This window comes from Jaculus jaculus, chromosome 13 (genome assembly GCF_020740685.1).
Source record: "Jaculus jaculus isolate mJacJac1 chromosome 13, mJacJac1.mat.Y.cur, whole genome shotgun sequence".
Classification (NCBI taxonomy): domain Eukaryota; kingdom Metazoa; phylum Chordata; class Mammalia; order Rodentia; family Dipodidae; genus Jaculus; species Jaculus jaculus.
In genome coordinates this window covers 6360287-6386796 of record NC_059114.1, presented here as the reverse complement: position 1 = coordinate 6386796, position 26510 = coordinate 6360287, and the positions used below count along the sequence as shown (strand labels likewise).

The 26510-nt window shown below is 54.1% G+C and overlaps 1 protein-coding gene across 1 annotated transcript in view; it reads right to left on the bottom strand.

Moving 5' to 3' along the window:
- Myo18b (myosin XVIIIB) overlaps positions 1-7830 on the bottom strand; it is a 240474-nt gene extending 232644 nt beyond the window's left edge. The window contains exons 1-2 of the mRNA XM_045132589.1: positions 7783-7830; positions 4087-4245 (exon numbers count right to left, since the gene is read on the bottom strand). Coding sequence (XP_044988524.1) covers positions 4087-4245; positions 7783-7830 — 207 coding nt within the window. The remainder of the gene's footprint in view (positions 1-4086; positions 4246-7782) is intronic.
- Between the last annotated feature and the right edge of the window lie 18680 nt (positions 7831-26510).

Genomic DNA, 26510 nt, shown 5'->3' with positions numbered 1-26510 from the left:
GTCACACATGCGCACAAGGGGACGCATGATGGAGAGATGGCTTAGCAGTTAAGGCACTTGCCTGCAAAGCCAAAGGATCCAGGTTCGATTCCCAGGTTCCCACATAAAGCCAGATGCACATGGTGGTGTGTGCATCTGGAGTTTATGTGCAATGGTTGGAGGCCCTGGACTCTCTGTGTTCTCTCTCTCTCTCTCTCTCTCTCTCTCTCTCTCTCTCTCTCTCTCTCTCTCTCCCCTCCCCACCGTCTCTCTCAAAAACTAAGTAAATAAAATATTCTAGAAACAGAAGAGAGACTAATTGGAAGGGGGATTTTCAGGAGGATGGACTTGAGAGGGGGAAACGGGAGTGGAGGGAGGGAATTATCATGGTTTATTGTCTATACTTATGGAAACTGTCAACAAAAGTTTGAAAACAGAAAAGACGCCAGGTGGCCCTGAGACCAAGCTGAGATGTAAGTCAAATACCCGGGATGCTCAAGGGCTGGGCAGGGCACATCCTCTTCAGGCCCTGGAGAGCTCTGACGTCTCCTGGGAGCCTTCCAATGCTGGATACCACGACCCACTCCGGGGATTTTGAAGTGGTCTCTCTGGGTTGTGGCCTCTAGTGATGTCACGTGTAACCAGAGCTGAGAACCACACATGGCTCTGGTGTCCACGGTCAAATGTCAGCCTGACCTTCCGGGGTCAGCAGGACACGGTCTCGGAAGGGGTTGACTGCGCCTCCAAGTCCCACACTGTCTACACCCCTGGAGAAGTGAGTCAGAGGTTTATTTTTAACACGCCACCCCAGAGAGGGTCAGAGCCACAGATGCCACTCCAAACAAGACAGCCAAGCGCAGCGGCTCCGGGAGCTCGTGTGCCTGTGAGTCAGGAGACATCTTGGTCCCTGTGCACCGTGCCGAGCGCACCGAAAGGCCACGGCTCCTCTGCGCTCACCGGGGCCGGCAGGAAACAGCACGCCCGTGCACAGGCCAGGACACCGAAGGCAAGAGCCTGCAAGGCGGCGGCCAGAGCTGGAAGCCACATCGCTAGCCTCTCACGTGGGTCTCTCCTGCTACGGAGTCCCCCCACCTCTGGCTGCTTAGCTTCAGAAAAATCAGGTCGCCTTGGAGCATCGTCTCCATGCCTCACAACAGGGGTGAGCCTCGAGGCTCCTGACCCAATCCATGAGGTTCCAATGGACCAGCTGTTCTGGGGCAGGGCAGGAGACCGCAGGGATATTCACTGATCAGGACAAGAAAATCGAACGGGCAGGAGTCTGACGGGGCTCACTGGCTCCTGGGAACATGTGCCGAGGCTCCATTGCTTGGGCTCCAGGAATATCTTGGCCGGTGTCAGGGCCACCTGCTATAGCCTGTCTACCCTATGTCTTGGCTCAGAGTCTCCATCCAGGCCAGGTGGTGACAATACGTCCCTGTTCTCATCTCCATGCTTTTGGCTTTGTTGGCAGCGATGTCAGTGTTGTCTGTGCCCAATAGAACCCTTCCTTCTCCAAGCTTCTGGTCAGCACAATGCCCGGATACCTCATTCCTCAGACGGGCCCCTCCCCGGGCAGCTGCAGAGAACAGGCAGCATGTGGGCGCAAACCCCAGCTCTGCTTCTGTCTGGTCTCGTGAACTTTGACAAGCTTTTACGCTCCTCTAGGCCTCAGTCTCCACCTCTGATGAATGGGTACTATCTTCCAGTGCACTGCTGCGTGGAACCCCCCCCCCCAACACACACACATACACAGCCCATGGGAGATCTGTTATGATCTCCATGTATGCCTTAAGTTGGGTAAGAGTGCACCCGGAGCCCAGCCTCCCTGCCACCCTCTCATACAGACGTGGCCATTGTTCTCACGGCTAAGCCATTGCCATTTGGACAGATGCAGGCACACATGGCCACAGAGGAGCTAGAGTAACCCCTGAGCTCAGGCCAACCCCTGGCTGTCCACCCACAGTGGCATTCACTTCTCCTCGAGGGGGCATACTTAGAAGGATGTCAGTTAGCAATCAAGCTATACCACCGAGTTCTGAGAAAATGACTTTTCTGCTTAAAATGAATGAGCTGAGCTCGGCCTGGCCTGGTGGCACAGACCTGTCATCCCAGCTACTGGGGAGGCCGAGGTAGAGGGTCCCGAGGGGCCTGCCTGGACTACAGAGTGAGTTCAAGTCCAGCCTGGGCAATGTAGCGAGGCACTGTCTCAAAATAAAAAGTAAAAACAGGGCTGGAGAGATGGCTTAGCGGTTAAGCGCTTGCCTGTGAAGTCTAAGGACCCCGGTTCGAGGCTCGGTTCCCCAGGTCCCACGTTAGCCAGATGCACAAGGGGGCGCACGTGTCTGGAGTTCGTTTGCAGAGGCTGGAAGCCCTGGCGCGCCCATTCTCTCTCTCTCCCTCTATCTGTCTTTCTCTCTGTGACTGTCTCTCTCAAATAAATAAATAAAAAAAATTTAAAAAAAAAAAAGGCCACATGTGGTGGCTCATGTCTTAAAAAAAGTAAAAACAGGGCTGGAGAGATGGCTTAGCGGTTAAACACTCACCTGTGAAGCCTAAGGACCCCGTTGGAGGTTCGACTCCCCAGGGCCCATGAAAGCCAGATGCACAAGGGGGCACGTGCGTCTGAGGTTCGTTTGCAGTGGCTGGGGACCCTGATGCACCCATACTCTCTCTCTCTCTCTCTTGCTCTCAAATAAATAAATAAAAATAAACAAAAACATTTTTAATTAAAAAGAGAGCTGGGGGCTGGGAGATGTGGATACAGTACTTGCAGTGCAAGCATAAAGACTTGAGTTGGGATGCTCAGCACCCACTTAAAGTGCTGGATATGGGGCTGCGGGGATGGCTTAGAGGTTAAGGCACTTGCCTGCAAAGCCAAAGACCCGGGTTCAAATCCCCAGAACCCACTTGGGCCAGATGTGCAAGGTGGTGCATACATCTCGAGTTCATGTGCACGCCTGTAATCCCAGCAGTGGGGTGGCAGAGACAGGAAGATTCCTGGGGTTTCTTCACCAGCCAAATCCCTGAGGTCTGGGATCAGTGAGAGACCCTATCTCGTAAAAGTAAGATGGAGACACAATAGTGGAAGACATCCAACATCCACCTCCGGTCTCCACACAAACACACACACACGTGTGCACCCACACATGTACAATGCACATGCACACGCCCCACATACATATATATGCAAAAAGAATTTCAAGATAGAGGGCTGAGGACACAGCCCAGCGGGAGAGTGGTTGTCCGGCGTGCACACAGCCTGAGAGTCAATCCTGGTACCACAAAAGGAGAGAAGAGCTGGGCGTGGCGGCGCACGCCTTTAGTCCCAGCACTCAGGAGGCAGAGGTAGGAGGATCACTGTGAGTCGGAGGCCAGCCTGAGACTACATAGTGAATTCCAGATCAGCCTGGGCTAGAGTTAAGACCCTACCTCAAAAAACCAAAAGAAACAAAAAGGAGAAGGAGGAAGAAGAAGAAGGAAAAGAAGAGAACATGACTGAGCCACTCCTACAGAGTGAGGGATTGAAAGCTGATAGATTCCATCCATCCATCCATCCACCCATCCATCCATCCAACAGTTACTGAACGTTGCTTATGGGCCAACTTCTGAGAGCTCCTCAAGACACAGAGGTGATTGAGAGGTCACTGTTGCAGTTAAGGAATTCCCAGCTAAATAAACCGTAGGGTCAGAGAATCTCTGTGCTCCCACAATAACGGTAATCACAGGGGGCGATGGGATTCAGAGGAATGAGTGCAACGTGTGAGCTTGCAGAGATGTAAGCTTGGGGGTGGGTTTTGAAGGCTGCATAGGAGCTCAACAGATTAAGATGAGCTGGGCGTGGTGGCGCATGCCTTTCAGCCCAGCACTCAGACAGAGGGAGGAGGATCACTGTGAGTTTGAGGACACCATGAGACTATATAGCGAATTCCAGGTAAGCCTGGGCTAGAGCGAGACCCTACTTTAAAAACACCAAAAAAAAAAAAAAAAAAAAAAAAAAGATTTCTTAAAGATTAAGATGAAGGCTTTTCTTCTGGAAGCCAAAAAAAGTGACTCAGGGGCCCGCGGAGCAGGAGGATGGGCAGGCGTGGGAAGGCGGGAGTCACTTACCTCTCGCTCGGGGGAGGCCAGCGCAGCCTCTTTCGTCCGTCTGGCCTCTTTGGACTCTTTCTCTGTCTCTCGGACCAGCTGCTTGATGAAGCCCCCAGGGATGACGGAGAACAGGGGAGGGGGGGAGGACGGGGGAGGGCTCTTGTTCTCCTCCCGGATCTGTGAGCAGAAGGGAGGAGAGTGAGTGACTGGGTGAACGTGCAAGGCCGGGGTACCCGCTAGACCTGTTTCTAATTTGTAGCTTTATTTGCAAGGAAAGAGAGAGAGAAGGAAAGAGAGAGAACAGGCATGCCAGGGTCTCTAGCTGCTGCTGCAAACAAACTCCAGACGAATACTCCACTTCGTGCATCTGGCTTCACACGGCTACTGGGGAATCGAACCAGGTTCACTAGGCTTTGCAAGTAAACACCTTAACCACTGGGCCACCTCTCCAGCCCTGAACCTATTTTTTTTATGGAGCCCACATGGTTCTAAGGACCACATGTGTAAGGGCGCAGTGAAGCAGATGGACTCAGCAGGACCCAGGAGGCCCCAAAACAGCATGGACAAATGGGGCACGAAAGCAGCAGAGGCTACGCCAGCCAGTGTGGCCGCACAGGGACCCTTCTGGACCTGGGGCACACCCATCTCTGCGAGGACCTTCTTCCAAAGGGGTTCTCCAGTGTCCAGAGGGGACAGGCCACAAGGGACCATCTTTCTCCACTGGGGCACCAGAGAGATGCCAGCTGCCCTTCCTGCCTGACACAGGGACTCTCCCAGGATGCAGTGCACTCCAAGACCACCTCCTAGGTATCTCCCACCTACTTGCAGCCCCCAAGGGGCTTGGAGTTAAGTTAGCTGTGCTTTTCGCACTGGGCTCTCCCGTCACAGGCTCTGTGCTCTTGAATTCACCCAACCACGGATGAAAAATATTCAAGAAAAAATTTACACTTTTAGGGCTGGAGTGATGGCTTAGGGGTTAAGGTGCTTGCCTGCAAAGCCTAAGGACCCAGGTTCAATTCCCCAGTATCCATGTAAGCCAGATGCATAGGGTGACCCATGCGGCTGGGGTTCACTTGCAGTGGCTAGAGGCCCTGGGGTGCACATTCTGTGTGTGTGTGTGTGTGTGTGTGTGTGTGTGTGTGTGTGTACGTGCACGTGTGCGCACACGTGAATGCCTCTCAAATAAATAAAATTAAAATACTTTTTAAAAAAATGTACAGATGACAATGGTGGTGGTTTGATCCAGGTGTTCTGCATAAACTCAGGTGTTCTGAATGCTAGGTTCCCAGCTGATGGAGATTTGGGAATTAAAGCCTCCTGGAGGCGGTAAGTTGTTGGGGGCGGGCTTAGGGGTGTTCTAGCCACTTTCCTCTTGCCAGTGTTTGGCACACTCTGCTGTTGCTATTGTCCACCTTATGTGGGCCAGGGGTGATGTCCACCCTCTGCTCATGCCATCATTTCCCCTGCCATGGTGGAGCTTCCCCTCGAGCCTGTAAGCCAAAATAAACCTCTTTTTCCCAGAAGCTGCTCTTTGTCGGGTGATTTCTACCAGCAATGCGGAGCTGACTGCAGCGACAATATAGCATAGAATTCCCTCGCAGCACGGATGTGTAGCAGACCTGATACGTCATCTACAGATGATTTCCTGGAAGACATGCAGGGCCCCCCAAAGCTGTCCCCTTTCACAGAAGGGACTTGAGGACCTGTGGCTACTGATATCTTCAGGGGTCCTGTGCTTCTGCTCCCGAATAGTTGGTGACAGAGAACTGCATAAGGACCTGGCCCTGTGACTCCAGCCTACTTTACCCATTAGCTATGACTTCCTGGTGGTCCTTAAACCATGACTCACAGCCACGTGTCTAACACTGCATCCTGGCACATGCAATCTGGACATTGGCTCTCCCACCACACCCAGAAAAATGGCCAGGCTGGCTGGACTTGGTTTGAAGTCGAGACCCTTGCTGGTCACCGCTGCCTTGGAGGCTGAGATGGGACAGGTCGCGTCCACCTGCGAAGTCTGTCTTTGACCTACACCACCCCGACCCCTCACAGGGATGGGAAAAACACAGCTAGGGCCTTGCAGGGCCGGGCTGCGCCCTGGATGTAAATAGTCCCCCTGTCAAGACCCACTGTGGACTCGGTGCAGCCCGGCTTTAACACGGGAGGGGAAGGTCCCAGAGGCAGGGAAACCAGGCGGTAGGTGATGAGGAAAGAGGAGCAGACACATGAGAGGCCGGGCTCACCTGCACCCTCCTCTCTCCCGCTCTTCTTCTCTCTCTGTTTCTCTCTTTCTGTCTCTCTCTCTCCCTCCCTTCTTCCCAACTGGGGACCAAAACCCACTTTGTGGATAGAAGTGACAGATGCTGCCTGTCCCAGCAAAAGGCCATCAGAAGCCGCTCTACCGCCCCCCCCCCCCCGCACTTCCACCTCCAAGGCATCAAGTCACATGCCAAGGATGAGGGCAAAAAGGTATTGAGAGAGACAGGAATGGGGTGTAGCTGGGGACGAGGGAGTGGGAAGGAAAAGAGGAGGTAGGGACTCAGGGAAGGAGAGAAGCAAGGGAAGGAGAGCGTTCCAACTGCTATCTGTGGAAAATGCAAAAGGAGGGAAGAAGGGAACTGGGGAGGAGAGCCCCAGTCCAGATTTCCATGGGGGCTGGAGGTAGAGCGTACAGCAATACAACGCACAGTGGCCGACAGCTCCCCTCTGTCCCCCACGCCTCCTCCTCCCAAGAACCCAGTGCTCTTCAGAGCTGCCATGGGGAGCAGGTGGGATGTCTGCCCTGCCCTGTCTCCCAGCCTCCAGGAAGGGACAGCCTAGGCAGGTGGCAGAGGAAGGAGCCCCAGGACTTATCCCCAGTGCCTGGCTGGCTAGCTGGACTAGTCAGGTGGAGCTGGAGAGACTGCTCAGTGGTTAAGGTGCTTGCCTGCAAAGCCTAATGACTGGGGTTCAACTTCCAGTACCCATGTAAAACCAGATACACAGAGTGGTACATGAGTCTGGCATGTGTTTGCAGTGGTTAAGGCTCTGGCATACCCGTTTTCTCTTTTGCGCGTGCTCTCTCCCCCTTGCAAATGAATAAATTTAAAAATAAACATAAATAAAAAATCTGGGCTGGAGAGATGGCTCAGCTGTTAAGGCTTGCCTGCAAAGCCTAAGGACCCAAGTTCAATTCCCTAGTACCCATGTGAAGCCAGATGTACAAAGGGCGCATGTGTCTGGAGATTGTTTGCAGTGGCTGGAGGCCTTGTGCCCATTCTCTCTCTCTCCCTCTCCCTCTGTCCTCCTGTTAAATAAATAAATACATAGGGCTGGAGAGACGGCTTAGCAGTTAAGCGCTTGCCTGTGAAGCCTAAGGACCCCGGTTCAAGGCTCAATTCCCCAGGACCCACATTAGCCAGATGCACAAGGGGGCACATCCATCTAGAGTTCATTTGCAGTGGCTGGAGACACTGGCGCACCCATTCTCCTCTCTCTCTCTCTGCCTCTTTCGCTCGCTGTCTGTCACTCTCAAATAAATAAATAAAAATAAAAACAAAAATATTAAATATATATATAAAATAAAGTAAAATAGTCAGGTGAAGTGTGTGAGGGAAGGCCATAGGAACAGCCGGCGCTCACTCCCTGGCCCAAGTGGGAAGGGGTCAGTAGGGTGACCCAGGCTCTGACTATCTCGCACAGGTGGAGTGGGGTCCCATGACCACAGCCCCGAGCATCACTCTCCTTTTGTTCCCACAGGGCGAGACGTGACGAGATGGCCATGTTGCAGCAGGACTGGGCCGCGTGGAGAGACGGGCTGAGACGCACTTCAGCAAGCCGGCACGGCGCACGAAGCTTGTGAGATGGGCAGACACGGGCCTGGTACACAGAGGTGAAGGGGAGAGAAAAAAGGCCCAGGTTAGACCACAGCACGGTTCTGCTCCCCACCCCCACCACCACCAACAACCGCACTTCCCCTGGAACAAGACAATATGGTCCCCTCGTCCCCTATGGACAGCCATTTGTTCCCGCAAGGGTGTGCTCGGAAAGCAGGTTGCTGGCCACATAGTGGACGGTGCTGAGCCCCTCTTCGGCTTGACCGCACGTGGTAACATCCCGCCGCGGCAGAGCGCAGGCAGCTCGTGGCTCTCACAGAGAGACCACGTCTAATAAACAGCACCTTGACCAAGATTCTAAAAGTGATGCTTTTGTTGATGAAGAAGTTCAAGGAGGGCTGCAGAGACGGCTTAGCGGTTAAGGCACTTGCCTGTGAAGCTTAAGGACCCAGGTTCGATTCCCCAATACCCATGTAAGCCAGATGTACAAGGTGGTGCATGTATCTGGAGTTCATTTGCAGTGGCTAGAGGCCTTGGTGCACCCATTTTCTCTCTCTCTCTCTCTCTCATCTATCTATCTATCTCAAATAAGTAAATAGGAATAAAAGAAGTTCAAGGAGAGAGAACTGTCATCGAGAGCCATAGGGTAAGAGGTGCTTTTGGCTGAGGAATGGTGCAAGGGAACTTTCTGGAAAGCAATGAATCATCCCATCTCCTGACCCAGGTGATGGTCACGTGTGTCACGTGTATCCCCATCCTAAGGAACCTCGATCCCACTGGCAGGAACAGAATCTGGTACAGCCACTACAGAAACAAGCACGGAGGTTCCTCAAAAATAGGCCTACCATACATAGACTAGAATCCAGCTATGTGATGGTTCATCTGTTGTCAACTACTGGGATCAGGCTGAGGCGAGTAAGAGAGATGTCTCTTGGCAGGTCCTTGAGAGCATTTCCAGGAAGGATCAACTAAGGGGGTGGGAGAGGCTTCCCCCAAAGTGGGCATCTCCTTAAGTGGCAAGCCAGTATATGAAGAGGATCCAGGGGCTGGAGAGATGGTGGCTCAGCAGTTTAAGGGTGCTATGTTGAGTATTTAGCGCTACAAGAAGCAAGCGGAAACTGTGTATGGTAGTAGTTGCCATTAAAAGGAACCAGAATGGGGCTGGAGAGAGGGCTCAGCAGTTAAGGCACTTGCTTGCAAAGCCTAATGATTTGGCTTCGATTCCCCAGTACCCACAGAAAGCCAGATGCACAAAGTGGTGCAAACAAATGGAGTTCGTTTACGGTGACTAGAGGCCCTGATGTGTTCATTTTCTCTCTCTCTCTCTCTCTCTCTCCCTCTCTCTCTGCTTGCAAATAAATACACACACAAAAAAAATACTTTTATTTTTTAAATACAAAGAGGGTTCAGGAAAAAGTGGCTCCTTTCCCCTGCCTGACTTCACCCGATTGCTGCTGCAGGACCTGAGGTTCTCTCCACCAACCTTCCAGTGTGGACTGTGACCAGCACCTCTCCAGGAATATCCTCCAGCCCTCCCGGGCTAGCTTGTGACCACTGAGACATCCAGCCTCGTGGACTGAGCAGCTCCTAGGCTCTCGGCCTCTCCAGCCGAAAGACAGCCGTTGCTGAGCTGTCCGGCCTATAGCCAGCACGTTAGCTGACCTAGTCAATCCCCTGCTGTAGTGATCTTTGTATCGCTGAGACTACACAGCCAACCAAAGGCAGCTGGAGAGAGGAAAGGGTTCATTTAGCCTCACTGTCTTGAGGGGACGCTCCATGACGGCAGGGGACAGCATGACATGAGCAGAGGCTGGACGTCACCTCTGCCACAGCAATCCTAACTAGTTCATGGGCATGGACCAGAACGACTCTATGCCAGTGTGCCACAGGGATGGCTGGCACTTCCATGCTGACTGCAACACTCTTCACAATAGCCCAGCCTGGATGCCCACGGACGGAGGAACGGATAAAGAAAACGAGCCAGGGCACGCCGTGGAGTTGTACCCCTCCGTAGAGGAAGGCAACGTCGCATCCTCCCCAGGAAAATGGAAGCAGCCAGACATCATCACATTAAACAAAACAGGCCGAGCCCACGCTTTCTCTCTGTCCCGTGCGGATCGCAGACTTACGTACACATATATGTAACAGGACGGGAAAGCAGAAATAGAAGAAATATGGAGATCTTCATGGAGACCCCTGGGTGAGGGGTTGAGTCTCAGCGAGTCTCCTACCTTACACGTTCATGGGACTCCCTTCTAGCTCGAGATGGAACCTGGCCTCAGAGCACTGTTCCTCTGGGTCCCTTAGAGACGCCCACGCCCCACCGTCAGAGCCGTCGCTGACCGAGCGCTGTCTACGCTCTTTCAGGTCTGCATGGGGTAGCTTTTGGTGGCTTGGGTGCGGGAACACAGTGTAATGCCCACAGTTCGTGGCTGCTGGAGGCAGAGCCCTAGTGGGGGGCCCAGGGGCGTCTTGTGGGAGTACACTGTGGCCTTCTCTTCCCAACTCTGCTTCCAGAGACACCCCACGAGTATCTTGACTTTAGCCATGGGAATGTCTGCGCCCCAGACCCTGGCAGCTGCTGACCAAACGGGGCTTGGGTTCAGGGAGCTGGTTTAAACAAGGGTTGCCAGAGTGTCACTGGCTGAGTCTCCAGCTGTCGTCCACAGCTGGGCAAGAAGCATCAAGAGGGCTGGGGAGACGGCTTAGCGGTTAAGCGCTTGCCTATGAAGCCTAAGGAACCCGGTTCGAGGCTCGGTTCCCCAGGACCCATGTTAGCCAGATGCACAAGGGGGCGCACATGTCTGGAGTTCGTTTGCAGTGGCTGGAGGCCCTGGTGCGCCCATTCTCTCTCTCTATGTCTCTCTGCCCCTTTCTCTCTCTGTCTGTCGCTCTCAAATAAATAAACCACAAAAAAAAAAAAAGAAGCATCAAGACTCACGGGTCCAAGGAGGAGGCCCATTCAGGTCTCATGAAGGCACGTGCCCCAGGGCAGCCCTGAAAACGTGTCTGAGCTCAAGCAGCCAGGCCTTGCCCTTACAGAAAAGTGGTCAGTGTGGCGAGCTCGCCAGCTTGTGCAGGAGCCTGAGGCTGGGGACAACATGAGGATGGATGACGGGGAAGAGGGGCTGGGGAAGGGAGGGGACCAGAGCCATCCTCACCACCAGCCCCCTTTTGTTGACACCGGAGAGGCTACCAGTGACTCACCGGCTCTGTGCTGAGTTGCAGAACTGGATTATGAATAGGGCCCAAAGTGACAAGTGACGCAGCTGTCCCGGCCTCTGTTGCCTCCCCATCCCCCACCCCCACCCCTCACCCCACCCCCTCCGCAGCCCTAGAATCACCCTCTCTGGCTCCGAGGCTCCGGGCACACTGGCTGTGGGCCTGAATTTCCAGTTTGGCCTCAGATTGTGGGGACCACACTGCGGGGAGCTCAGGTTGGGGCACACGGCTCCTCGCATTCTGCCCCACACCTCTCACAGACGCCCGGCCAGCCCCGTTCACCTAGGGCCAGGAGCCCATCCCACTGCCAGCCTCGGCCAGGCCTTCACTTCGCGGGTGTTCTTATCGCCGCCTTCCTTTCCAGGGCTGACCCACTGCCCTGCCAGATCCCTTCGCACCGCCCAGTATCCCCTCAGCGGGGAGGGCTGGGGCGAGGGACGGGCGGGTGTCGAGGGGACATCTGCCACACGCTCAGGCTGAGTCCCAATGGCTCCCAGAGCCCTCCAACTCTCCCCAGCTGCTCTAGAAGACAGCCAGGCCCCCACTGGTGCCCCCTGCCCCCTACTCCAAGTGTTGGGGTGACTACACGGTCCCTCATGACCCTCTACCTGACAACGCTCCCATTAGGTCCTGCAAGGCCTTGGCTGGGGCACGCCCCCTGCCACGTTTCCACCTCAGAGCCTTTGCGACCCTGCTCCCCGGGCCTCCCGCACTCTCCCTCGACAGAGCTCACCGCCCCCTTCCTTCGGGAGCCGCCTCCTCAATGACCTCCCTATTTAGCTTGCAGCACAGTCACCCCACCCGACTTCCCTATAAGGGACAGATTTTCCGTCTATTCCATTCCACAGTTCCCAGTGTCGTGAAATGAATGGGGGGGAGGGAAGCAGAGAATGATTAAGAGTGTGGCAGAGGGGCTGGAGAGATAGCTCAGTGGTTAAGACACTTTACCTGCAAAGACTAAGGACCTGGGTTCGAATCCCGCATGCCCACATAAAGTGCACAAAGACGCACGTGCCTGAGTACAAGGTGGTGCATGCACCTGGAGTTCTCCTCCCCTTGCAAAGTAGATAAAATATTTTAAAGAGAGTGTGAGTGTGGTGGAGAAGGGACATAGCATGAATCCGTGACAGGGACATCTGATATTCCCCTCAGCAGTCTGACAGTGGGTGTGGTAGGATGTTTATTTTCTCTAGCCCAGGCTGACCTGGGGATTCACTGTGTAGTCTCAGGGTGGCCTGGAACTCACAGCGATCCTACTACCCCTGCCTCCCAAGTGCTGGGGTTAAAGGTATCGGCCGAGTGTGGTAGTTTGAATGTATGGCCCCTGTAGAGTCAAGCCTTTCATTAAAACTGACTTTGCTGCTAGTTGCCCTGGCGCACACCTTCAATCCCAGCACTAGGAAGGCAGAGGTAGGAAGATGACCGTGAGTTTGAGGCCAGCCTGGGACTACTGAGCGAATTCCAGGTCAGCCCAGACTACAGTAAGACACTACCTCAGAGAAACAACAAGAACAAAAAAAAAAAAAAAAAAAAAAGTTTGGAGAGATGGCTTAGCGGTTAAGCGCTTGCCTGTGAAGCCTAAGGACCCCGGTTCGAGGCTCGGTTCCCCAGGTCCCACGTTAGCCAGATGCACAAGGGGGCGCACGCGTCTGGAGTTCGTTTGCGGAGGCTGGAAGCCCTGGCGCGCCCATTCTCTCTCTCTCTCCCTCTATCTGTCTTTCTCTCTGTGTCTGTCGCTCTCAAATAAATAAATAAATAAATAAATAAATAAATAAATAAATAAATAAAAAAGTTTGCAACGTCAGGCCCTAACAGACAGCTTCCTGCAGAGAAGGGAGCGTGTCAATGGCTCCAGCCCAAAAGTGCAATCAAGCAGGCTCGGGCTCCGCGTGGGGGCGGGCGGTGTGCCGGCTGGTGTTGGTGGTTTCTCTCTGCTTGGATGTACAGAAGCAGCTTCCTCCTCCGTTGAAGGCGCGCCCCCGCCCTGGATCTGGGGACCTGCAAGGCGCCCTGCCTCCCCCAGCTGTGTCCGCCTGCGCGTCCCTCCCAGCAACCCAGCTGACCGCAACAGTCGGGCTGCGCATTATCATGGCCCCTGCTCACAGCTTAGGAGACCCCTACGGAGCTCGCCAAGCCTCAGTTTCCCTAGCAGCAAAACGAGAAGCAAGTAGCAGAGCCCTAGGAACTGCTCTCAATCTGCTTTTCATTTCTTCTTGACTCCATGGTCAAGGTGGCCTGGAGAACCACCCTGGGTCACAGCACAAAGTGACCCAGGGACAGTTAAGGCACACTCTGTGTTAGGGCCTCATCACAGTGAACCTGTCCCCAAGTTCCTACTGGACTTGGAATTTCACTAAGTGAAAAATCATGTCACAACAGAAACCCAAGATTGGCACCACTCCCTGAAGGCTGCTCAGAGAGAGGGAGGTCTTCCTGAGGTTACCCTGCATGGAAGGCTAAAGGTTCACCTGCTCCAGGTGTGTCTGACTCCACCCACAAATGCTAACTCACAGCAGTCACACCTAAGGGGGACCGGAGCCGAGTCTCGGGGAAGCCTAACGTCCCGGAGCAAGGTGTGGGACCCCAAGAAGCTGGCTCAAGTGGGTCCCACTGAGGGATGCAGCTAGCTGAGGGGGTGTTGGAATGTACTTAGCGTGTCTTCTGTTAGTTGGAAGACTTGACATTCCGGCTTCTGGGGGTCAGAGAGGTTAGCCAATTGCTCATGGTCACGCAGCAAGGAGCAGGGGGCAGGGATTGCCCGGGCACCTACATCCGTAGGCATTCTGCCAGGTTCTAAACTCTCCATTTCTCTCTTAAAGAGTGGTGCTGTAAAGCAGAGATATGAGGAAACAGCACAGGGGTTAGGGGTGGGGGGAACTGCCTGTGGGTGATAAAAACCCAAATCTTTCGCTTTTACTCCGGGTAGACTGGATGAGCCACCCAGCCCTGGCCCATCCCTTCGGGCAGGGGAGCGGGAAGCGCCCACACTTAGCCAGGCAGCGAAAAGCAGGTTCTCAGACCAAGATGGGCCGACTTTCAGAGGCCGCGCCCATGGCCACTGCTACCGTAGCACAGGAACATAGGTCCCTGCGTGGCTCATACGACAGCTCCCTTCATCTCTTTCTGGTTCACGTTCACCATCTCTCAGCCATCTCTGCCGGGACACCGCGCCCGAGTGTGCCAACCACAGCACCCTCTGGGACCTCTGTCACCCCCTACCTCCTCCATCCTGACCCAGCATCCCCTGCCCTGTGCTTCGCTGTGCAGGTGACCTGCTGAGGTCACCCCTGAGTCCTCGACTACTTCCATCAGCATTTTGACTTCCTTCCATCTTACACGGGCAGGCAAAGGGCTGAGCCGTGAGCTCCCAAGCCGAGTGAAGATACCCACGGCAGACAGACTGAGCCCAACTCCTGGTCACAGAGGATGCCCTTGCTTTCCACTGTGCCGGGGGCTCGGCCAGCCAGAGGCTGCCAGAGGGTCACAGAGTGCACATCAGCGATCTCTCTGCAGGGCAGGAACGAGTGGCCACCACCTTCTCCTAAAGGTACTTTCTGCCAGGAAGCCATTCTCCTTTCCCTGCTCCTTGTTGTAAAATCTCTTTCCTGGGCCACATCGGGTCCAGAAGAAATGCTGGCTCCTACTCCTTGCATGGGAGCAGCACGGGCTTCTCAGGGGGGCTAAGTCGTCATTCTGTGTTAAAGACCAGGCAGCAGCTTCCAGCATCCTCAGGCTCTGGCCTGCAACTCAAAGGCAGCCTTGCACGCGTGTACATGAGTGGATATGACTGATGCCATAACACGGGATATTTGAAAACCAAGTGAAGAGTTATATTGGGTCCTTGGCTGTCATTTTCCAACCCAATGGTCACCTCGTACCCCACTCTTTTACCAAGTGCAAGGCTGGAGTGATCTGTCTGTATCCTGCAAGGACCCCAGCCCTGGGGTCCCCAACCCTGTGTAACAATAGGGGACACCTCTCTCTGTCTCCCTGTGAGAGGTAAGCCAGAGATAATACCATGGGCTTCCCACTTTTTTTAAATTTAGAGAGAGCAAGGAGAGAGAGAGACTTGGCACGCTAGGGCCTCAGACACTGCAATCGAACTCCAGACGCTTGTGCTACCTAGTGGGCATGTGCAACCTTGCACTTGCCTCATCTTTGCACATCTGGCTTATTAGGATCTGGAAAGAGATCGAACTCAGGTGCTTAGGCATTGCAGACAAGTGCCTTAACCACTAAGCCATCTCTCCAGCCTGCTTCCTGCCTTTTGAAGAAGCTGATAGTCTTAAAAGTTTCAGCTCTTGCCTTTTTGGGGGGAGGAGGGCGTTGAAGTAGGGTCTTGCTCTAGCCCAGGCTGGCCTGGAATTCGCTATGTAGTCTCAGGGTGGCCTCAAACTCATGGTGATCCTCTTACCCCTGACTCCCAAGCGTTGGGATTAAAGGCGTGCGCCACCACGCCCGGCTTGTGTCCCAGCTCTCAAGAGCTGTAGATCCCTTGTCTGTCAGATGGGGGCGCTGTGCTAGCTTCTTCCTCCCATGCCTGTGAGCCATGACAGACGTAATGGCAGTGTCTGCGTCAGCCGTGTTCCCTGCCGCTGCCCATCAGGTTCTAGGGTGATTAGATTCCCACATGCTTTGCACATCAGCAGCTAAACCAGTAACACCCACCCTGTCCCTAAATTGTACAGTGGGTCTCAGCAAGACACATGCTCCTGACCAGCCATCTTGCCCTCATGGACCTCGTGGGTGGGCCGGGTGACCTGCTGAGAGATGAACCAGTAACATCTCTCTCTCAGGCCAGAGCCAACTGGCTGGTATGAGAGAGATCCTGACTATGTCTGGAATCCACAGGAAAGCATCCTGGGATTGACTAGCAATGTCTGCCATGCGGTGTAGTATGTGCCAGGGTAGCGTTTCCTCTGGCCCAATGAAGCAGGAAGCTGGTTGGACTGGAGCTGGAAGACCCCTGTGACAGGTATCTTGTGGATCGACTTGTGGGGTCTAGAATCACATGTAGCTTGGGTTAATGAGATGGAAAGAGTCGCTCTGAGGGAGGTGCTATGTCACGGGATGGGTGGGGACCTGGGCTCCGTGTGAAGAAGAGATCTAGCTGAACACCAGCATTTATCACCCGTCCTTCGTCACCTCAGATGCGACATGCCCAGCCAGCTCCCGTCACCGAATCTGCCCTACAATGACGCACAAGCCGCGAGGACCCGACTCCCTTAAGCTTTCTTTTATTCGCTTACTCGTTCATTTATTTCTTTGAGAATAGAGAAAGAGAATCTGGGCATCCCAGGACCTCTTGCCACTGCAAATGAACTCTCGGTACAGGAGCCACTTTATGCCTCTGGCTTTACATGATGAGTATTGAGGAATTGAACCACAGGCTGCCAGCAAGTTTTGCAAGCAGCTTCTTTTAATCACTGAGCCATATCTCCAGTCCCCTTAAGCTGTTTTGTTGTTTGGTTGGTTGGATTTTTGTTGTTGTTGTTTAAATCAAGTACCTGGCCACAGCAGCAAGCGAAGTAACTAATGCGGCCCCCACCTCTTTAACGGCTTGAGTGGTCCCCCCCCCCCGGGTCTGAGGTTGCCCTGTGGAGCAATGGCTAGCTAAGTTTAAATTAGTTATAACTAAGTTAAATGAAAAAAAAAAACTTAGCTTCTCAGTTAGACAAGTCACACGCTAAGGACTAAGTAGCCACACGGGGCTAGTGGCCACCACGTTGGATGGAACAGGTACAGAAGTTTCTACCCCTGCAGAAAGTTCTGCTGGACAGAACTGGGCCGGGCCGGTGGGTCTTACCGCCTGCCACTGGATACCTGGCGATGTGTGAGACAGTTGTAGCTGTCACAGCCGGAAAGGAGATGCTGCACACAAAGTGTGTGCCAGAGCCAGGACTGACACTAAAGACCCTAGAAATCATCTGACAGTCACCCATGGGAGTTATCCAGCCCTCAGATTCAAAAGGAAGGCTGGCCAGGCACGGTGGCACTCAGTTTTTGTTGGTTTTTTTTTTTTGTTTGTTTTTGTTTTTTTGAGACAAGCCCAATAGACTGCCTTTTTTTTATGTGAGAGAGAGAGAGAGAGAGAGAGAGAAAGGGAAAGGGGAGGGGAAGAATTTGCGTGCCAGGGCCTCCAGCCACTACAACTGAGCTCCAGACACATGCGCCCCCTTGCGCACTTGTGCGACCTTCTGCGCCCGCGGCACGGTGCACCTGGCTAATGTGGGACCTGGGGAGTCAAACATGAGTCCTTGGGCTTCACAGGCAAGCACCTTTACCACTGAGCCATCTCTCAGGCCCTGGCGCACACTTTTAATCCAACACTCGGGAGGCAGAGGTAGGAGGATCGCTGTGAGTTCAAGGCCACCCTGAGACTACAGAGTGAGTTCCAGGTCAGCCTGGGCCAGAGCGAGACCCTGCCTTGAAGTAAATAAATGACTTAATGAATAAAGGTAGTGTCCAGGCTGGTGCTGGTCCAGTGGTCTGGGAGAAACATGGCAAGGGGGAGCAGTAAGCCAGGAAACAGTCACCTCTGCTTTCAACCCTAAGTAGATTTGGCGTGGAAGGAAATGCGAGGGCTCCACCCGCTTTTGCCAGGCATGGTGTCGAGGATGCCACTCCTCCCTCACAAAGCTGGGACAACATCATCCCTCCAGCCCTCCCCAAGCGACAGCATTAAACAAGGCGGTGAACACCAACTAACTTGTTAATCTCTCCATCTGTCCCTGTGAAGCAAAAGTGCATGACTCACTGACTTAACCCACCGGGGCCAGTGATGCCATTAGATGGGAATGTCTTTAGCTGAAAAGCACCAAGTCCCAGGTTCATTTCACACGGCATGACTTAAGGCCACCAAATCTCCCATCCTGTTCTATAAAATGGGGGCTCATCATTCTCGCCTGAACCCCCCCCCCCCCAGGAATAGGAAACCCGAATGAGACGCTTGATCCCACAAAACAATTGTGACTTGACGCTCACCGCTCACCCAGCTGCCCTCGGTGAAATCAAAACCTCAACCCCAGCTGCCCCCCACCCCCCACGAAGAAACAGCTGAAAATGTGCCTTTGTGAGCGGAGAGAAATCCCCCGGGGAGAACCCTGAAACAGACATTAACGCTGACCGGGGAGTGCTGACCAACTGAAAACTTGATGAACCCACATGACCATTTCATGAGGCCCTGACGTCTGGATCAGGAACTACGGGCGTTAGGGCACAGCACCCTCCCCATGAGAAGTAGAACAGAAATGGGAAGTTTCAGGGTGGGGTGAGTGCATAATATGTGTGTGTGCGCGTGTGAGAGAGAGAGTTAGGGAGTGGAGATAGACCTCCTTGATGTACCCCGAAGTTCATTTCTGTACCCTCAATTTAAGTCAGACCTGAGATTTAACATTTCCCTTCCACTCTTAGATAGTGGTGGTGAAGACGTTAGGGTTTGGGGAAAATAGGAAAGACTGGAACATTGTTTCTAAATGGGAAGGCCTGCAGTGAGGGCTTGGTGAATGGCAGTCTTGAAGGCAGGAATTAATCTAAGCCCAACCCTGTCATTGCAGAGCCCCTGTATGTCCTTAGGTTGTGTCCCCTCTCTGTGCCTCGAGCGGCACCACCTGTCAGTCACTGGGCTCCAGCCCACCTCCCAGGCTTGAACAACCTGTTTCCCCAGGAATGTCCTCGTGGCCTTGAGATGTGCAGCGTGTCCATCAGCAGTTCCAGGGGGTTCCCCCTAGCTCGGAGGCCCTGTTCTCACAGCTAAGTGACATAAAAGGGCAGTCTAATCAAACCTTAGCAGGGCTAAAGATATGGCTCAGCGGTAAAGGTGCTTGCCTGCAAAGCCAAAGGATCCAAGTTCTATTCCCCAGGACCCACGTAAGCCAGAAGTACAAGGTGACGCATGCATCTGGAGTTTGTTCGCAGTGGCTGGAGGCCCTGGAGTGACCATTCTCTCTCTGTCTCTCTCTCTCCTTCTTACTCTCTCAAAATAAATAAGTAAAAGCCGGGCGTGGTGGCGCACGCCTTTAATCCCAGCACTCGGGAGGCAGAGGTAGGAGGATTGCCGTGAGTTCGAGGCCACCCTGAGACTCCGTAGTGAATTCCAGGTCAGCCTGGGCTAGAGTGAGACCCTACCTCGAAAAACCAAAAAAAAAAAAAAAAAGTAAATAATAAAATTAAAAGAAAACCTTAGCAATACTCAGACCCTAGTACTGCGCTTTTCACGCTTTTGTGTGACAAGTCTGCGACCAGCTATGGGCTGAGCAGCAGCCCCACGCACAGCAGACGGAGGCCATCCGGTCTGGGTGGACGCCGCGGCCCCTCTACAAGTGGGCCAGCCGCAGTTCTGGGTTCCAGCAGTTCTGCGATAAGCCGCGCTCTACAGTTTGGAACCTCCCAAGCAGGAATGAGAGAAGCGCCGGCCATTTGTGCTGGCAGAAGGCCATCGGAGCCCGGCGGAGAGGCCAAGAGGTCCACCCGGCCTGAGGCGCTGGAAGGAAAGCTAGGCTTCCAACCAGGGCCACGGCCAAGGTCACAGGTTCAGTGACACTGGGCCTCAGTGACCCAAGGTGACCAGGCCTGTGTGCAGGTGGAACGAAGTGGTCAACACTGGGGCCATGCTATCCCGCACAGCAGAGCCAGCCTTTCTCTGCCCCCGGTTTGTGCGCGCCACCGGCCTTCCTCGGGTACTCCTCTCTTCTTCCTCCTCCCTTCCTCTTCTCTTTCCTTTTTCTCCTTCCTCCTGTTCCTGCTCCTCCTCCCTCTCCTCTCCTCCCTCCCTGTTCTCTCCTTCTCTCTGTCTCCGGGCCTCTGCTATGATTCATTGCCTGAGCCCACATGGTCCCCTCTTTCCTGTCCCCACAGGACACTCTGGACCCGTCGCCCAGGCACATGAGAAGACAAGTCAGTAGCGCAGACAGCCCCAAGGAGCCCCTGCTTGCGCTAAGATCCTGCCGACGCCATAGCTCGGGTGACCCCCGCGGCCTCGGGGACAGATGCCCTGAACAGGACACACAACAAGTCCACAACGTGAAAGCGGCAGCCCCGGGACGTCAGGCCTTGCACGCGGTGAGAGGGCCGCCAGGGTCCCCGCAGGCTCTTCTCCCCACGGCCGTCCCCTCGTCCCTGCTCCGGGCCCTGCTCGTGGGGGCTGAGGTCAGGCAGGAGCACTTTCTCCCAAGTACCCCCTAATCCTCGCTGGAGGGGAGGGGGTGGGGGTGGGGACACCGGCCTGAGACTTGCCACCTCTAGGCCTCTGGGCTCCAAGGAGGCAATTCTGGACAGAAGCTTCGCCCTTCCAGGAAGCCACTCCCTGGGCTGCTGGGACCTGTGGCTCTTTGACACTCACAGAAAAGCCTGGCACCGGTGAGCCACGGCAAACATGGAACACGGGACCCCTCAGGCCTCAGGTGGGCCTCCCGCCCCTCCCCCACCACACACACACACACACACACACACACACACACACACACACACACACACACAGAGGCTTCACTTGACGTCAAACCCACCACGGCTCAGAGGGACACAGGGCTCAGCCCAGCAAACACAGGCACCGGCGGGGTCCCACTGCGTTCAGCAAAGCAGAAACCCCTGGAAATGGACATGAACATACACTGTAGCTGATTCCTGTGCACCCCATTCCATTGTAGCGGGGAACTTAGGACTCAAAACCCTTTTTAAACTGACTGGCAAACAATGGACTGGTCAAGGCCGAACTTCTCAGCTTTAAAATAAATAAATAAAATAAAAAACAAAAACAAAAAAAAAAAGAAACCTGTCTCTCCTTAACATCGTGTGGGCTTCTGAGATCTTTCCACGGGACACGGTCTTGTCTCAGGAGCGATGGACGCAGTCCACCTCAAAGCAACAAGGCCTCAGACGTGTTCAACACCAGGAGGGCCTAAAACAGACCTGAACGACCTGAGCCCCCCCCCCCACAAAAAAAGCACATTCCAGAAAACTGAAACTTGCCTACCAACCCGCAAGGTGCCCAGCACAGAGCCCAACACCGGCAGTACCTGGTGGTGGTGGGTCCCAGGACCCAGTCCTCCCCGGGTGGCTGTGAGGGGACTCCCCCAGCAAGTGGGGAGCACGGGGGCAAAAGAGAAGGGTCAGGAGCTCCCTCTGCTCACGGTCACACACGCTTGCCTTCCCCGCCGGCTCTCCCCGGCGGCCCCGCCCTCCCAGAGTGTGACGGTAGCAGCTGAGTCCCCCAGTCATTTCCAAAATTAGCCCCTGAGCTCCAGGTCCGGCCAGGAGATGACAGGCCCGGGGTGGCCCTTGACCAGCTGCGGAGAGCATGGACATATTTGGTGGCGGGGAGCAGGGGAGGGGACGGCTCCGGACACAAACACATTCTTCCCTGTCATGTCGGTCGCGTCGGTCCCAGGGCAGGCCACACAGCCCAACCCTGGCTTCTGTCCACCTAAGAAAGTGGACGTTCCTGGAGTTAGGTCAGAGCCTGTCCTCTGACTGCCTCAACATGCCGAGCTCGGCCACCCATCCTCAACAGGCCAGTTAAAAGAGCCAACCGGGGGGCTGGAGAGATGGCTCAGCGGTGAAGGTGCCTGCCTGCAAAGCCAAAGGACCAGGTTCAAGTCCCCAGGAGCCACATGAAGCTAGATGAACAAGGTGATGCGTGTGTCTGGAGCTCATATGCAGTGGCTAGAGGCCCTGGCGGGCCCATTTTCTCCCTCTCCCACCCACCCCTCACTCTCTCTAATAAATAAATAAACTAAAATATTATTTTTAAAAGAGCCAACGTGACAACATTGGGAAGTGGAGCCAAGAGGCCCAGTGATGCCCCGCCGCCCCCCACCCCAGGTGCATCCCCAGGATCTTGACATAGGTTTAGGTTTAAGCAGCCAGGGCTGGTTCCGCCCACCATCACTGTCTGGGCTCCAGTCTCCCCTGCATAGTGGTTTGTTTTCTTCCTCCCAGCATGAGATTCCTGGTTTCTGGGGTGAAGATTTAGCTCAGTGAATGAGCGCTTGCCTAGCGAAAGCAAGGAGTCCATCCTCAGCACTGGTGGGGGGGGGGAAAATCACAAAAAGTCAAAAAAAAAAAATTAGATTGCCTTCATTTCTGCCAAGCTGGTTTCACAGAGGCTGCCATACTCCTGTGAGAAAGGGGACAGCTCTCCATTCCGGCCAAATGCCTGGAGACTGGAAGGCCTCAGGAAGCAACGCATGCAGGCCAACGCGCCTAAGGCCCAGGCAGCACCCCTCCCACTGCTGTCTGTCAACTGGCCCGACGCCCCACAAACCTGCGAAGCCTGGTTTTCTCTTGCCTGCAGTCTACAGATGGGGAAACTGAGGTACGATCAAGTTAACCCAGGCAACTGAGAACGGAAAACCAGGACTCAAATCCAGGCAGTGCTCAATCCAGAAGGCACAGTCTCAACCGTGACATTAAGCCTGCCTCTGTGAAACGTGCTGTACCCAGGAGCTCAGTGACGGTGGTGGCGGAGAGGAAGATGGCAGAGATCAGCGATGGAGGCGGGGCTCGGAGGAAGGGGCGGGGCTTGGTGGACGGGGTGGGTGGGGCTCAGTGAAAGGGGCAGGGTTCGGTGGAAGGGGTGGGGTTCATTGCTGAGGTGGGGTTCAGTGGAAGGGGTGGGCTTGGTGGAAGGCGGAAGGCGGAAGGCTCCATAATAAGTGAGGGTGGGCTCTTTCCTTGAATTCAAGGCCACCCTGAGACTTCATAGTGGATTCCAGGTCAGCCTGGGCTAGAGTGAAACCCTACCTTGGAAAACAATAATCCCGGGGGAGCCACCTTGGACTACTTGCTTGGAGAATGGCCACTGGGATAACAAACATGGAACTGTGGGGGCCCAGCGTCCCAGGTCGCAGTTGCCTTTATGTTACTGGACAAACACCTGACCAGAAGCAGCTTATGTGAGGAAAGGGTTTATTTCAGGCTTACACAATCCAGCGGCAACAACATCAGTGGACAAGTAGCTGGCTGACTTCCAGATGCATAGCAGAGAGATAGCATCAAACAGCCGCTGAGCCACGTAGCCAGAGCTGGGGTGCTCATCCCACGCTGCTGCGGTGCCCTCCACCTGGCACGCTCTGCTCGCATTGGACGCTTGGACTCTTTCCTGGTGTCTACAACACCAGTGAGGCTGAGCAGTAACCCAGGCCCTGCCGTTCCCCCCATTCCTCTCAGATGCTGGCTATGACCTGCCAGCCAAAGCCTTCCTTTCCATGGCCGTTCTCTCCCCAGCCACGTGTGTTTGAAGGAGCGCACTTGGGACTGTCCTGTGAGCCAGGGCATTTCCAGCTGAGGCTTGCCCAGCAGGGCAGTGGGGGATCCAGCTGTTACGCCAGTTTCAGAGGGGACCAGTCCAGGCCTGTCCGCTAGCTGCCAACGTACACTCTGAGGTGAGGTATAGGTAGTAGGCAGGTGTCTAGGAAGGCATGTCCTTGGGAATCAATGTCTATTGAAGAGTGGACACCATCAGGAACGGGCAGAGGGAAGTCCCCAGATCACTGTTGCAGCCACCTTCTCATTACTGGGACAAGGCACCTGGACAAAAGCAGCCCATGGAGGGAAAAGATTTATTTTGCTTACAGTCTCTAGTGGAAGCTTCATGATGGCTGGGGACAACAGAGGCTGGACATCACCTCCATGCCACAGCAGGTGGACAATAGCAGCAAGACAGTGAGCCTCACTTCTGGCAAAGGGAAGCTGGCTCTAAAACCCCTGAGCCCACCCCCAATGTGGTAGTTTGAATGCATGGTTGGTCCCCACAGACTCAGGTGTTCTATGAAACTGAGTTGGTAGCTTCAGCCCCTGGAAGGCAGACTCGTGCTGTGGGGCGGAGGCATGTTACCGGGGTCAGATCTAAATTCCAGCCCAAAGGTATACAGGGCGGTTTGGGCCCTGGGTGGTTCTTGCTGCTTTCCTGGTGTTCGCTGGCTGTTTGGTTGTTTCTCTCGGCTTGGCTCTGTGCGAGGAAGCCAGTTTCTTCCATTACTGATGGAACTTCCCCTGGATCTGTAAGCTTGGAAACGGACCTCTTTCTCCCATACATACACTGTGTCTGGTTTGGATGTCCATCCCAACAACGTGAAACTGCCTACAACACCCAGCAACACACCTCCTCTAGCAAGGCTCCACCTCCCAAGTTGCCATCAGCTGGGAACGAAGTGTTCAAAACACACGGGCTGGGCTGGAGAGATGGCTTAGTGGTTAAGGCGCTTGCCTACAAAGCCAAAGGATCCTGGTTCATTCCCCGGGACCCATGTTAGCCAGAGGCACAAGGTGGTACATGCATCTGGAGTTCATTTGCAGTGGCTGGAGGCTCTGGTGCACCCATTCTCTTTTTCTATATACCTCTACCTCGTTCTCTTTCTCTCTCTCTCTCAAATAAATAAATAAATCAAAACACATGAGCTTATGGGAGACATCAGATTCAAAACACCACAGGCCAGGCTTTTCTACTCATGCCCACATCCTGTGTCCTTCCTTGTACACGCAGCTCTTTCTCTCTGCTTGCAAATAAAATTCAAAAAAAGTGTCTTATTTTCAAGAAAAGAGTGGGGGGATGGAAGGAAAGAAAGCAAATGGACACACCAGGACCTCCTGCCATGAAAATGAACCCGAGATGCATGCACCACATTGTGCATCTGGCTTTACATAAGTACTGGGGAATCAAACCTGGGCCGTCAGGCCTTGCAAGCAAGAGCCCCGAGCCACCTAGCTCTCCAGGCCCTGCACCAACGTTAAGGTGTGACTACCAAGATTCAATATGCCATGTCCATTTCCTGGCCTGACAATGAATTTGGTCCCATGGTGGCAGCTTGGCTTAGCAGTCTTGGAGGAGTCAGAGCCCTAGCCACCAAGCTGGTACCAGCTTTTGCCTTCTACATACCAGAGTCCTGCCAGTTCTACCCCCAAACCCACCGAACCTCCCTTGTCTAAGCCAGAGTTTCTTAGCTGAGGGCAATTTTGGCACCAAGAGGCCTTTGGCAATTCCTCCTGACTTTGGCTGATCAACAATTGCGGGGAGTCTGCTGGCATCAGTGGGCACACAGCTGACCACCCCATGCACACAGGACCATCACCCTGGTGAACCGCGTGACCTGTGGTGTCCGTGGTGCCGAGGGTTAGGACACATGCTCCCCACAGTTCCCATCAAAGGCCTCAGAGAATGGGAGGGACTTGGGGGAACCCCATTTTGTCACAGCCAATCAGTACTATCACGAAGTCTGCACTGAAGACACTGGGGGCGGGGCAGGCAGAGGAAAGTGCTGTGTGTGAGAGAACAGGAGTGGCCGTGGAATAGACTCGGGGTCTGGGGTTACTACGCACGGGGCTGACTAAAAGGGACCGTCAGCCATCGCGGGCAGTGCGGAGTCCTGAAGGGCCAGCAGCCTGGCTCTCCCGCCTCTTGGCCTGAAGGGAAAAGGAAGGGTGTGGCCAGGGGAGCTGCCCACACACCATGGAGCGGGGCTTCAACTGTGAGGATAGCAATCCCAAAGCTACCCATCTGCAGGGAGGGGACGCTGTGCCAGCTTGGTTCTCCTTTTGTTCAGTGTCCTCCCCAGTGGCCCTTCTTTCTGAATGGGGCTCCAGGTCAGGCTGTAGGGGAGCCTACTGGTCCAGCCATGTGTGGCCTCCTAGGAGAGCCCTGATGCCTCACAGGAGCAACAGGAATGGTGACGTCCAGCCTTTGTTGTCCCCAGGCTAGCGGGAAACGAGCTTACACTTGCCAGGTCACCACCCCACGTACCCAAGTGTCCACTTGTGGCCAATTATGTAGCCTGCCAGAACTGACTGACTCACATGCATATTTTCTTTAATATTTATTTATTTATTTGCAAGGAGAGAGAGAGAGAGAGAGAATATGCCAGGGCCTCCAGCCACTGCAAATGAATTCCATATGCGTGCGCCACTTTGTACATCTGGCTTTACGTGGGTACTGGAGAATCGAACTCAAGTTGTTAGGTTTTGCAGGCAACCACCTTAACCATTGAGCAATCTCTGTAGCCCCTCATGTGCATATTTTCTTTGTATATGTATGTGTGTGCTATTTATTTGAGAGAGCGGAGATAAAAAGGCAGATAGAAAAATAAGAGAGAAAACAGGTGTGCCAGGGCCTCTAGCCACTGCGAACGAACTACAGATGCATGCACCACCTTGTGCATCTGGCTTACGTGGGTCCTGGGGAATCAAACTCAGGTTGTTAGGTTTTTCAGGCAAGCATCTTAACCAGTGAGCCACCTCTCTAGTCCCTCACATGCATATTTTCCAACATGAAATCTATGTAGTCTTGTTCCATGTTCCACTTAATAATCTACTATGGAAATCTTCCATGTGAAAACTCAAGATATCCTGTTAAAAGGGCCTTAAGATGCTACAACTTGCTGTTGTGTATAGTAAAAAAAAAAACACCCTAATGCT